At 34.9% G+C, this 14,400-nt stretch overlaps 2 protein-coding genes across 8 annotated transcripts in view; both read left to right on the top strand.

Annotated features, from left to right (window-relative positions):
* The first annotated feature begins 2,000 nt into the window (after nt 1-2,000).
* LOC149773592 (mammalian ependymin-related protein 1-like) overlaps nt 2,001-14,400 on the top strand; it is a 30,987-nt gene continuing 18,587 nt past the window's right edge. Inside the window, exons 1-6 of one of the 6 annotated variants that reach the window (XM_089946319.1) lie at nt 2,001-3,503; nt 7,731-7,852; nt 10,125-10,223; nt 10,763-10,910; nt 11,241-11,351; nt 13,001-13,076. In XM_089946319.1, the coding sequence (XP_089802445.1) occupies nt 10,776-10,910; nt 11,241-11,351; nt 13,001-13,076 (322 nt within the window). In that variant the 5' untranslated portion in view covers nt 2,001-3,503; nt 7,731-7,852; nt 10,125-10,223; nt 10,763-10,775. Of the gene's footprint in view, nt 3,504-7,730; nt 7,853-8,310; nt 9,054-10,124; nt 10,224-10,762; nt 10,911-11,240; nt 11,352-13,000; nt 13,077-14,400 lie in introns of those variants that run through there. The other 5 variants (XM_089946320.1, XM_089946321.1, XM_089946323.1 and 2 more) reach the window with 5 other exon arrangements.
* The window catches only part of LOC149773593 (uncharacterized), a 10,027-nt gene continuing 9,921 nt past the window's right edge, over nt 14,295-14,400 (top strand). For both annotated transcript variants that reach the window (XR_016417357.1, XM_089946324.1), the window contains exon 1: nt 14,295-14,400. This exon is cut by the window's right edge and continues 760 nt beyond it. The gene's annotated coding sequence lies outside the window, so the exon portion shown is untranslated.

Below are 14,400 nucleotides of genomic sequence, written 5' to 3' on the forward strand. Positions count from 1 at the left end.
CATTTCATAGTTGTATATTCAATTTTGATGCCATTCTTGACTTTCGTGTCCAGCTCTTAAGTTATTTAAGTATTGGAGTGCAAAGTACCTCTATAAACATACTATGACTAGAGACAGTTTAATTGTTGCAAACTTACATCAAAATCCATTTCTGATTGACGATATTGATCTTCATGTATTTCTTGCATGATGCGTCCGACTAGTTTCATATGTTGTTTTTGTTGGTCCCACCTTCAGAGTCAAGGCTATTGACTTGAATGGATTTTAATAATTCATCTTTAAATGTTATTTCACAAATGCATGCTAATTGCAATGCGGACTGTTTCAAATATGTATAGTTGTACATTACAACACTGTACGTATGAGTCTGCACAACAGTCATGGGGACAGGTCATGGCAGTCAGGTTGTTTGGAATGAGGAGGAGCTAAATATGCAAGTGAATACACATATTCGAGGACGTGTTGCATTGCTGTATATTTCTTATCGATATTAATTTTTAAGCGTATTGGACTTTCGTTATGAAAGTGAATATACTTTATTATTATGGCCAGATCGTCGTTCCATACCAGCGTGGAATGAGGTGGATCGACGACACTTGGCTAGCGAAGATGCGATTTGCCAAGACAGTTTATTTTGTTACAAGGAAACAACTTTATTACCGTGCTTTGTTTCGAACACAATTTGTTGTTTTTGCTGCACAAATAGGCAGTGGGATTGGACCATATATTATCACAGCAATAAAGTATTCTTCCTTATAATTATTGCACATGCAAATCACCAATATCCAGTCTGAATAGCATATCTAACTCATTGATGTGAAAATAAGTAAATAAATAAAGATGGACGAGAGAGACAGAGTGAGTGATTGTCCTTTCTGTCAATGGTAATCATATATTTACGTTCCAATTTATATCACATCTGCAAGTGTGCATATACAGAATAGAGTACTAACCTCAAATAAATAAATAAGCCTTCCGATTGTTCATAAATTATCATGACATTTAGTTCGTGTCCGATTTGACTGCAATATATTTTTGTTCTAATTCAAAATATTCGTTAAAGAAGATTTAAAGACCACTTGATCGGGCACTTTTCATCTTGTATGTGTACATGTAGTGCTTGGTATAAAGTGAATATAATGCTGAGATAGCTTCTATATTGACTCAAAACCAATACACGGTTATAGAGTACAGAAGATGTACATGTGGGCATGACACCGCCATTAACATCCGTTATTCAGAAGGAGAGGTTGTTCTTCCCTATATAGCCTTAGTTACTTGTGATTTAAAAACTCCTTCCAGACTGTCATTTTGTTGCATGTCTCAAAACGTCTCGTACAAGCACATGACCAACATCTAGAAAATCAATCTGTTAAATGGTTGAATTGAAATAAACAGGCAAATTATTTTAAAAAATCAAAATAGATTCAGGCTGGTGGTATTAAAAATGCATAAGGTTGTATAGACATTTCTGAACTATATAAAATGATTATATAAATTGGGATATAGTTCTAAAATAGGAATTGTACATTAACGAGCCAACAGACAGGTTGGTAGAACGAGACTAGGCATATTCGGAACATCGGTTGAATGCTATGTTGACAGTCCAGCATCTCAAAAAAGAGCAGGTCAACATTTGACGAGAACTTCAATGTGAAGTCATCTTTAACGGTATTTAGATTAACATATGATTTGTATTGATTGTCATACAGTAGAAAGATCAGTACTGAGAAACAAATGTAGAGAACATATAACAAAATTAATTGTGTTCCTTGTCCTGTCAGGGCAGCATTGCTTCAACTTTAAATTGCTATAACAATTTTATTATTAATGATAGACACATGAGATTTTCACACCCTGTGAATATTGACTGTAGCAATGTTGTTATTGAGTCTATGTATTGTTGAATGCACTCTTGCCTCAAAGTTTCTGGAATAGTTCACATTTTTAGGTAATGAAACACTGATTGATCTGTTCACCGCCTCAAATTTATGTGTGTTTGTGTTCAGTCGCAGTCTTTCTACAACATCACATAAGAGTTTCATTTTCAGAATTTCCAGCAGGATATTCTTATCATTTTCTGTCATGTTGAGATGAGTCACTTGATGATTGCCCAGGTATGCTGATCGCATCCACCAGCTGTTAGTACTTCCTCCCCCCACATACCTTTGAATAATGCCGGCATTTGGAGCAGTCCCCTGAATAACAGCGCAGAGTGGCATCCAGTACGTGGGGAAGTTGATATTTAATTTGTGTAACATCACCACTATTGTCCTCAATCATTTGCTTGAAGGCTAAACCGCAACGTGCTTTAATGTCTTGGCTGACAATGTTCTGTTTGAGCCTTTTTCCTTCTCTTATTCTTATTCCTGGAAACATGTTTTCACTAAATATTGCAGAATTACACCGTTTGAACTGTAAATGACCCAAATGGATGGGATCCGACAGTCTTTCTACTTTCCACATTGGATGCAGAATGGTGTAAGCATTTTGGAAGCCAGCAGCAGCCTGTGCATCTCCATCTGTTGTTGCATGTCTAATGAGAATCTCTAGCAGCACAAACTTGTTTCCCATTTCTCTTGCCATTTCATACTCTGAATGTGGTGCAACTGGTGACAGATTTGTTGTGCAGTCAACATGGCCTCCTGGACATTGCACATCAAAACCTTTCCCCTTCAGCCATGCTCCAGTCCATCACAGCTTGATTTCTACTGTAGTCACCACAATGTATTGCTTCTCTGTAACAGTTTCGCAGGCAATTCCAACAGCTTGTGATGAACTTTGACCAGGTTTCTTTTCATTTTCAAAGTTAATGGCATTGTATTTTGCATCAAAAGCAACATTTATTTGCTCATGATGCTGAACACCACGCATAACATTAACTTGTCTGACTAGTTTCAGCTTGTCTGTCCTGTCTATTTCATTGAGTTCCACAGTTGCTTTGCCTACACGGTTGGAGGCCCTTTGTTCTGCTAGGTGGCGGAATGTTAGTGGCTGCAAGCAAGTATCTAGCCTTGGAGTTGCCCATTGGTGTATCTTGTAGTCCAGCTTGAAACATCATATTTACAGCAGCAGGATTTGGCCCAGGTTTATTTATTTTTATCTCATCATACAACTTATACTCTGGTGACTTAAAGCTGCAGTTTTTACACATCATAGTATGCTTCCAAGCAAGTCCCCATTTTATTTCATTAGCCATTTGGAACTCTGCTCTGCCACATATGTTGACTTGATTGCCATGGCGATGAATGATATTCCACATTCAACATTTTTTTTTCATACAGATCATACGTGTCCCATCGTGCTCATTCAAATTTGTCTCTTTCAGGTCCAGTTTTGCTTTGGATGATGGTCGTAGACTTTTTGCAGACCCAGATGTGCCATTACAGTCTGGTGCCTGAACTGACTTGAGACCCCCATTTTCGGCTTTGGCACTGCTATGAGAGAGAACTTGTCTGCATCACTTCTTCTGGTCACTGGAACAGATGCAGCACTGGAACTTGGTAGAGTGACTCCTTTGTTATGTGAAATATATCCAGGTTTTAAAAAAGTTGTCTTCCTCTTCTTGTACCCTTTCATGGTTTCAGGTACAATAACTGCATGTAAAATACAAGAATTATCCTCTCTCTCTCTCTCTCTCTCTCACACTTATATAACTAGAAGAAGGCTTGGTTTCAGAGAACTTCACCAGCTCTTCAATACTACTGGAAGCCTAACATCTGAAGACCCCTCCCCTTCATGGGTGGAAATGATGTCATGTACTTGGTTAGACCTAGCTTGCGTATTTAGATGCTACCAGATTTCAGGTGTTACCTTTCAATGACAAGCTCTGGTTTAATTGCTTCACACCTGATAAGGAAAACCATTGATGTTTATGACAAAGGAATGGAGAGACTTTGCGATATAACAAAATTTGTCAACTTCAGGTTTTACATTTTCATTAAAATTAAAGTTAAATTTAAATTTTCATATCAAAATATGTATCATTTTTTAAAATTGAATTTTCTAAGAAAGTTAAACAGTCATGTTTAGTTTCCAGCAATTTCTAGATTGCTGTTAGAACTAACAACTAATTACAGTTTATTTGAAGTGTTTATCTTGATTAGCAAAATCACAATTAAACTTTAAGTATTGTGCATTTTTGAAATTCGGCCATTTGGAATTGGCTTGTGCTTGTGTTACAGTGGTGTCAGCTAAAAGCCTGTAAGTGTCCTATTCATTAATGAAATTCCTTAAAACGTTGCAGCAGTATTTAAGAGACATTGATTTGATCAAGGATGGAAGTTTTGTCCATGGAGGTGAAATGGTCTAACTCTGTCAGGAATCGGGTCACAATTAATACTTCCAGTTCAGTACCCACGAATGTAGTTCTAGTCTATTTTTAGAACATTTTTTTCCTCTCTCATTTTGTTTGTGATAGAAGAGTTTTATTTATGCATTTTTGGTAGGGATTTAAAGGTAAATGTTTATTCTTGATAATGTGAGCTCAGGATGTTGATGTCTGTGTGTATTTCGGCGACAGTGCACAGTGAGTAATAAGGCCTTGGCGATGATCCGGAAGTGAAATCTGTGTTCTCTTTACATGCTGCTATGTTGACAGTTCAGCGTCTCAAGAAAAGAGCAGGTCAACCTTTGACGAGAACTTCACCGTGAAGCCATCTTTGAATGTATTTTAGGTTAACATATGATTTCTATTGATTGCACACAGCGGAAAGGTCAGTACTGAGAAACAAATGTTGAGAACATATAGTAAAATTAATTGTGTTATATGTACATCTACCTGAAGGAATCAAGAAAAAGCTTTGTTTGCGGTATCTTGTTGAAAATCCAAGCTTGAATTGTGCGGTCTTAAAGAATATATTAAGGAAATGTATCGACTCAACGCCGTTAATAATTTACATTCAGTGTCTTGCAACATCATGAACATATGAATCACCAATTTAAATATATACTCATACTTAAGGGTTGAAAGAATAAATGATTAATCGATGTGAAATAACAGAAGTATTTCAGTATTTCTCAAATGGTGACTTGAAAACAAAATCCTAAATCCTTTCCGTATATTTTGGTGCAGCAAAGGGAATGTTCCTGCCCACTACAAAAGCGATTTTATAAACAACGCGTTACCAGAGCAGCAGCTTTCGTGGTACAAGAAGCAATTTTACAGGAATGTAAGGAGACTGAAGGGTCTATGCAGTACTTGTCACTGTATGACATGATACTTTGTTATGTAAGTGGCGCAGCCATGACACTCTGTTCTCGAACGAACACATTCTTGAGATTAGAGGAATTCTGGGATATGCATTATCAATACGTGTCATGATGTAAAGGTATTCGGTCTGCCCAGTGGCCAATCACACCAACATGCCTAATAGATCAACATGTTGGACACCCTTCCAAATGGATATTTTTAAAATCATTAAAGACAAAAGATCTTATTGACTAACACTGGAATATAATTTTGCTCTTTAAGTAGTGCGTGGTAATGCCTTCTTAAATGCACATGTATTTAATGGCACTTCACATAGCATAGACATCGTTACTTATTTTCATTTCATGGCTGGATTATTATATATAGACATCCTAATAATATTACTGTGATTTATAGAACATATCAGTATAGTCAAGCGTTAAGCTGTATAAATATTGTTAAAAATATTTAATCCATGTTTAAATAAATCACACGAAACCATCTCTGTGAGTTCAAAAAGATGAGTTCTAAAAATATTCATGATAATTTAATATTATTAAATAATTTGGACATCTTATTGACAAACGCTGGAATCTAATTTGACTGTTGGAGTAATTCATGGTGATGTTTTCTTGATGACCATAAAGCGTATATTGCAACTGTTAGGATTGGTTGTGCTTATCTCTATATCTACAAATGACAAAAGCCGCAATCTTGATGATTGTAATGCTATTTATAAAAACAGTAGAACTCTCAAAGCCCATGACTGGTAACACTTTTGGACCAGTGATATATGTTGAAAAGAACATTTTTTGAGTCTGTCTGTGTATGTCTTTCTATATACATGTAATCAATAGTTACATACCTGTACACATATACACGGACAAATACAGAATGAATGAAAACTCACAAAAATACACATTTAGTTAGTGGTTCTCCACATACAACATAAGTGGTTATTTATTTATTTTGTATGTCTGGATTATTATAGATATATATTTTAAAAATATGACTGTGATTTATAGAATATATCAGTAAAGTCAAGCGTTAAGTTGTATAAATATTGTTACGAAACTTAATCCATGTTGAAATAAATCAAATGAAATGAAACAGTCCCTTTGGATTCAAAACACTAGTTCTAGAAAATATTCATGCGATACTTATCAGTTTTACTGTTCACATTTTGAGAGAGAGATTGTATACTTTTAGCAAAAGTGTCCATCATCCATTACTTGACAAAGTCGGTACAAATTACAGGTTTTAATACAAATGCTCGGGAATAGAAGTGCATATTATTTTGGTTTTAAAAAAGAGCTTATCAGAGAGACAGACAGACAAAGAAAGAGAGAGAGAGAGGTTATGTTTAATTTCTTAGGAAAAAATTAATTTGGCATTAAGGTTAGCATTTTAACATAAATGTTTGGAATTAGAAGGATATATTATTTTGGTTTTGGAAAAAGAGCTTAATATGGAGAGAGAGAAAAAGAGAGGGAGAATTTATATTTATTTAGGAAAAACTTAATTTGGACTCATATTGAAGCAAATATATTAGAAGATTTTTTAAAACTTGATCTTTGTTTGAAATATATAAGCTAACGTACCTGCTAAAATAAAGTAAGGGAGGTAACCCTGATAGTGGATGCAGGACTTGTAGCAGCATTATCCCGCAGCATTATTATTATTATTATTATTGATCTCGCTGGAGGCATTTCGAGATTCGTTGTTTGTTTTGTTTATCTAAGGCGGGACCTCTTTATATGGCCTTTAATTTAAACGACCTACTGATGTATTCTTGCTACTGGGAAGAATGCCGATTTGCGTAGTATGTCTGGTTTTAGTGTAATGTCTTTACAGAATGTACCATGGTTTGTACATTTTTAGTATTCTTCTTCTTCTTATTAGTTTTATTTTTATGATTATTATTATTATTATTATTATTATTATTATTATTATTATTATTGATAATTGAGGACTTTATAATTTTTACAAGGCGTAAAGACATTGTATTCTGCACTGGTGAAACAAATTAAATTCTCTTTCCAGAGCAACAAAGCAGAGAAAGATGACCTGCATTTATATATACCATTAACTAGTTCATTTCATATTAGCTATAGTTTTCAGCAGCTTAAAATTATAATCACCATGCAGAAATAATTAGGATTAATAAAACTAAACAAGCAAGAACCGTAACTGGAAATGTAAACTTCGTACCCCGACTTTTACCGATTCTTATAAAATCTGAAATGTTGACATTATCCATGCTCGAGTTTGGGCCATTTAATATCTTCCAATTACTCTCCTCCCCTAAAAATTCCTGGTGCTCGACAGAGGTAATATCTGAAATGAATCTTTCAACGAATGTTTCAGGGTTAGGTGATTATAAACTGAAGAAACAGACTTACCTATACATTTTAGTGAAGTAAGGAATTAAAATGGAGTATGCATGCTTAGTTTTTAACAGCACGTCAGCACTATCCAGTACCGAGTAAAAGCTCAAAAGCAAATATGATGAAGTAAAAATTCTTTCCAAAATCCCCAGGAAGACAAGCACTTCGACCGATCGTAAATATCCACCACGAGGCAACACAGAAAATAAAAACACGTTGCAAGCATTCTCCCGTGAAGGTACACACGGATAAAGGATAAAGGGCAAAATACAAGGTCAGCATTCTCTATTTAAACCATATTTAAAACGTACAAGACCACGTCATGAGGACATCATCACTGGACGAATAGCAAAGTGGTTATCACCACTAGTCACCTTACTACATCTATCATGCTACACATAATAATATTAATAATAATAACAGCAATAATAACACACACATATACTGTCAGATTCAGGTATTTGTAGTGGGAATATGTTGTTGAAAAGCAGAATTTTCACAAGACTTTTGCAAATTATGTATTTACTCGCTTGTTTATAGTCACACTCTTATAAAACCTACTCGGTGTCTCTGTATTAGATAGATAGAACAAATTACCGGATAAATAAAAAGCCGACGTTCTACTGAGTAGCAGTTTCATGAAACGTAAAAATTAGTGACGTTAACATATGTAAACTATTCTTTTTAATATTTGGATTTGCAAGTGATAGCATCAACGAGTATATAGAATTCACTGACAAATTAAATGTTATTTAGGCCCCGTGTTCAAGCTAGCAGCTAATGAATCAATGCTGGGCTTTGGTTTAACTTAAAGGTTAGTTAGATCCAAAGAAAATGACTAAGGACAATGATTTATGATGGATTAAATTGCACTGGATTTTGAATGTTTCTTTACAGATTTGAAAATAAAAATGGGCTTTCGGTTTACGTTTGAATAATATAAAATAACGTTTTGGTATGCAAGGCTCACTCACTATCATACACGCTGCAACCTTTTCACATGCGCGAAATTAATTACCTCTTGTACGCATACGGTCGATCTAATATTGATGCGATGGAACAATGTTCAATTTATCCTAGTCATCACAGGAACATAAATTCAAGTGAACACAAAGTAAATTTAAACGGAAATAGGATGGTAACAAAATTTCAGTAAACAATAAGAATATCAAAACCGGAATATCATATCTTTCAACTGGACAAAGAGTCGATTCATTTGTGATTTTGAAAGTGAAATGTCGTGATTTTGTTTTCCTTAATAATAATGTTATAACCGATGGGAAAGCCATTGTAACGACATTTATCTAAATCCGCTGCTAGAAGTAGTCACGTACCTAATCTCTATATACGCAGATAATAAGCGGAGAATCCACTTACCGCAGTCATTGCAATCACAGCACTCTAAGAAGTATTCTTTTAGCTTTTGGATTCCCTTCAGCAGATTCGTTCCAGTTTTCTGATCCGATAACAAGTAGGTAAAGATATGTTTTCCTTCTACATCACATCAGAACAGATTTCCAAAAATTTAAACTTTTATAATACACTTGCGTAGATTTACGCAATACGGAAAACGAGAAATAAGAACAATGACAATAAATAAATTCTTTTAGACATTGGTTATTGGTTATAAACAGGTTTCATTGACTTTGATGTTAAACTGGATGTAGTTTAATAGCATATAGAGTAAGATGTATATTAGCACAAGGAAGAGACCACTTTGTCCAATGATCCAATCGTAAAATAGGATTTTGGCCATTGTAAAGTTTAATTGTATTTATATTTTCATATCTCATCATCACTGAGCAATATCTGTGTTCGTGTCTCATGAGCAAAGGTTACAAAAAGTTCTGATTTAGACAATCATTATCAAAACAAAGTGAAATATACGTCTACTCGCATGGAAATTACCCTGAAAAAAATCGGGTCCTTTCACAATTTCAAATAATTGATTGTGAAGAATATGATTGGGTAAATGTAGGTGCAATAGTCGTTTAGACTCGAAATGTAAAATGAACATAATCGAAACTTGCGGAAATATTGCAATTTTAAAGTTAGTTAAAATATTTTTCCACAACCTATTTTGGAAATTTTTTTAACCGAGAGAGACGAATCACTTCTAATCAGAATAAAAGAAATATAATCTTGCACCTTATCGAAAGAAACGTTTCTTACGAACGGACATAAGTAGTTTTAAATATAACTTCCATGACGTCAAACAGTCTACACAAGATCTCACAGCAACCGCTTAAGGTTCATGTTCTAGCGACCTTTGAATTAGCCAATGGAAATGCAGCTTTCACAAATCGGAAGTGAATAAAATCGCTCGGCACACACTGATGCTCTTTAGCCACACTACTCAGTCTCCCAAAAGCAAAGATATAAGACTTCAGCTGATTGGCTTATAAAGTTAGCTATTATGGTAATAACACATGTCACCAGAACATGACCGCTAAGCGGTCGCTGTCAGATCTTCACGTAGGACATGGATATCTCATTTTAATCAGGTTGATTGCAACATGATGATGATGAGATCTTATTTCAATCAGGTTGTTTGCAACATGATGCTACAATGCGATGCAACTCGTTTAGCAGACTTTCAGTGGCTTCCGTCTATTTCATGAGACCACTCTGACTACGTGGTGAAAGTAAGTTATATTTTTGGAAGAAGCGTAAAACGATACTCGCTAAACTTCTACCAAGTTTCAAGATGTATTAGAAATGTATTGATTAGCTATTGATAAGCATATAGATTTTAACAAAGCATTTCTACAGTTTCCTTGTTCGATTATATGCAAATTTTTTTCACGATAAGAAACAATAATTTTGGTTTATTATAAAAACTGTTTGACTGTTCTGTTTAACGAGTTTCATAATATTACCTTGTGAAAGAATATAAATTGTAATCAGTTTCATTTATTCGAGATCGTCGGCATTTTCTGGACGCTCAGTTCTGTTCCAGTTTCACGATCAATTTCACGATCGTTTTGAATCATACATAGGGCCTATATTAGAGAAAACCTGTATATTGACATGAGCCTTATATTATCGTTATATTATAATTTATGGTCAGACCTTGATTATATAATCTCTTCTCATGACTCTCGGTCTGCTCCTGACATTAATTTTCAAATCCTCGCATATATGCCTTTTAAAAGAAAACATTTCATAATCGGTAACGTTTCAGGTCAACAGCGAGAATGTTGCACATTCTTTTGGCTCCTCTACTTGTTGCGATGGTGATGGGAGAGGGATGCTGTCCGCCAGATGCATGGGAAGGGGTTGTGGGTTTGATGATCGGCTCGGTAAAGGACAAAAATCCCCACTTGACAAAGGTATGTGTTCGTTTGTTAATTTTTCTGCTATTGCCACAGTTATATTTACCTTGTTGTTATCGTACTTGCCTTTTTCATTGTTGTGTTTTTGTTCTGTAATGTTTATTTGCTTCGTCTTCGTTCTCTCTGTTGTTGTTGGTTTTAGTAGTAGAAGTAGTCATTGTACATAGGTCTCATTGTAGACATCAAGCCTTTTCCGTTTTGTTAACTTTGTGTGTCCTACGTAAAATCACCGATTCTTAAACTAATTTCGATGTAAATGTGACAAGTAACTATAGACCGATTAATGGATTCTCTGGACACTTATCATATATCTTCACATTATTTCAGGGCGTGCAAATGTGGCACCAGAACATCACTTTAGGGATGATCACAATAGAGGAAGAACTACTGGTAGGCGGATTGAAAATGAAGCTGAAAGTAATTCAAGACTACAATACGGTAGGATAATTGAAAAATGAAGGACGGACTATCTGACAATTTGGAAGTGTTATGGGTTAGGGTTAAAGCACTAATATTTTAGAAAGGATTGGAAATAATGGTGGCAATGATAGACTTAAATGCATTAGAGAAATATTGATTTAAAAAAAAAAAAAACAGAACATAAAAACACAAAATTTAATACAGGCATATTTTTCATAGCTTCAAAAATACATGCAGTTATGGCATATAAATATTTTTAGTGCGCATCAGTCCACGTAAATCAGTCATAATTATATGTTCAATTTTTTCCCCGTTAACTTTACATTGTCGAAATCGTTTAGTATTCCCCGATACTGAACGCGCGCGACAATACACATGTAGCATTCACGTGAATAAAGGAACTACTTTCTATTGTAAACAAACAATGACGCAGACACCAGCACTTTTGAGTTGTAAAAAAATCATATACACTCGCGTAAGAGGCTCTTTACGTTGTGGTTATTTAAATTTGTTTCTGAATGAACTAAAACATGTTTCGTGGACTGCAAAAAAAAAAAAACCCCAAAAAAACCCCAGCTGTTTTGACACATTCCGCGTTGATACAATGTTACGGATTTAGGCTAGCTACATTATATAAAAGACGGACGATTAGGTCCTTACAAATAACATACAAGTGACAAGGAATATACTGTATTCTTTATCTGGTGATAAGAATGGCAAAATAAAATATACTTACAGTTTAACAGCCTGAATTTCCTCAAAATGTATTTTCTTAATTCTGCAAATTTGAATTACATGAGCCGTGTCATAGGTTTTCAATCTACACATTTCGAAAGTGTGCTGTAATTTCGATAAGTGCAATTGCATCCTCCTTACTGCACTTAAAATGAAATAAGCATTAAATTCCATAGCGTCTTTTTGAAAATTGCAATTGAAAGACATATTTTCCCACGTTATGATTTCAAACATTCAATAACAGAAACAGAAACACATTTGCAGACGTAAACACGCTTCTCCCGCACCGCTTCAATCTGATGTATTTCATGTATAATTTGCACAGATGAATCCAGTCCAAAATCACAAACCTTCGTCGAATCGAAACAAAATACCAAAATATATTCACTCCACATCAAATGGAAAAGTCGTTGCAATGCGCATTCATTCACAATATGACTGCAAATTTCAATTTTAACTAGATACGCCATTTTCTTTCGAAAGTTATGTCGAGCGCGCGACTAAGTTCAAATTTATCTGGGCGGAGCTATGTGCGCATTAATAATGATGTCATTTTGTAATGTCAAATCTGCGCTTGTGTATTTAGTTTGGAATACGGCATTCATTCATTTACGTTGTTTCTTGTTGTGTATTTTGTTTATATAATTAAACCTTAGGTAGAATAAAAAAATGAGCATATAATAAAAAGGTTACTGCATTTGTATGGAAAAATATGAACTCGTTTTGTCGGAAGGATATACTGCACTCCCAAGTTCGTCAGTATTCATTCCGAAAACTCGTTCCTATTTTCCGATACAAATGCAGTAACCTACAAATATTGTATATGGAAATCCAGATAAATTGAAAATAAAAACAGAGTTTTGCTCGCACACGTTTTACAGCACTGATCCACGAAGTCTACTGTCTAAATAGCACATTTTCACTAACTTCAGAAAACAGAATACTTCATTATGAATGGCAAGTGTACCAAGAAAACTCTTGTACCAAGCGCACCGCGATGTCTTCCAGGTAAGAATCGAATTTAGTATTTTACTGACAATTTATTATGCAATATATTATTAATCATGTAGCATTTCTTACAATAGTGAAATCTGTCATGAATCAATGATGTGGGATATCATACCACATAAAACAACTTGTGTTCAGTTAAAACAAAAACAAATGCAGTGAACAACTTCGAAGTACATTCAAATGTCTAGGAGATTACGTTCTCATCACACATGGGGTCATGATGAAGTGTTTCACGTGATACGTGTGTAATATGGAATAGTATCATATGAGTTATGAATTAAAATAGCACAGTGACCACGTGATGAGTGTGGTTATTATATTGGCACACGCACGGGGTCTCCTCACTACGCAGGGAATGAAACACCTGCACAAGTGTGGCTTGAACTCGAGTTTTTTCCTATATTTTCAAAGAACTCTAGAGAACAGGCGTTGTCACCTGAAGGGTCCTTAAACTACAAATAATTTCCCGCTAATCACATAATGGCGACACACCACTTGCATAGCTTTTCTTGTTTCACATGTGTATGACTCGTCAGTAAACCTTTCCAACCCCAAAAAATGGTACAATGTACTTCACGCCATGTTCCACGGGACATAACCCAAACTTTCTAATACAAAGAATTATTCCTATCAAAAAAATACTAAACACGTATACCAAACAATACCAAAGAACTCCCTATGTTGAGAAAATCAGGATGGTCCATTTTAAGAAACTAATCAAATTCTATCGTAAAATCTCCTGAAAACTACACTGTGACGCCTGTTCCTAGAACAGTTATAATTAATATGTTTAAGAAATATCTGCCTAGCACCGACTCCGCAAGATCAAACAGAGTCATCAAAATATAACAAAACTGTTAATGGAGTCGTTAATTTAAATAGCATACTACCTAAATTTATTAATTATAATTCATATTGAGATAATGACATCTATCGATGTGAGGAATTTTATACTGCCACCGTTGCGATACCACTTTTGGAACTACATGTACTTTCTTTTCCCATTTAGGACATACATCCTTCCTCATGTGCGTAATTCAGACGTGTATTCCATATTTAGACCAATTTCTTCTTATTCTCTCTTCTCGACCGCCTCCTCTCTCCCTCTTTCAAGATAAGCAGATCCTACGATATTTCAAGCAGGGAAATATGTAAGCAGTTAGGATATGGTATCAAAAATGCCCCAAAACGAAAATCACACAGCCAAAGGTAAGTTTCAGGTACAAACTTTTTTTAAAGTAGTTTTACACTTGAATCGTATGAATTATCGTTCCTGAAGTTACAATGACATGTTTGTGTTTGATAATCCGGATGACAATAC

This window comes from Sinohyriopsis cumingii, unplaced genomic scaffold (genome assembly GCF_028554795.1).
Source record: "Sinohyriopsis cumingii isolate HCF-2022 unplaced genomic scaffold, ASM2855479v2 utg000624l, whole genome shotgun sequence".
NCBI lineage: Eukaryota > Metazoa > Mollusca > Bivalvia > Unionida > Unionidae > Sinohyriopsis > Sinohyriopsis cumingii.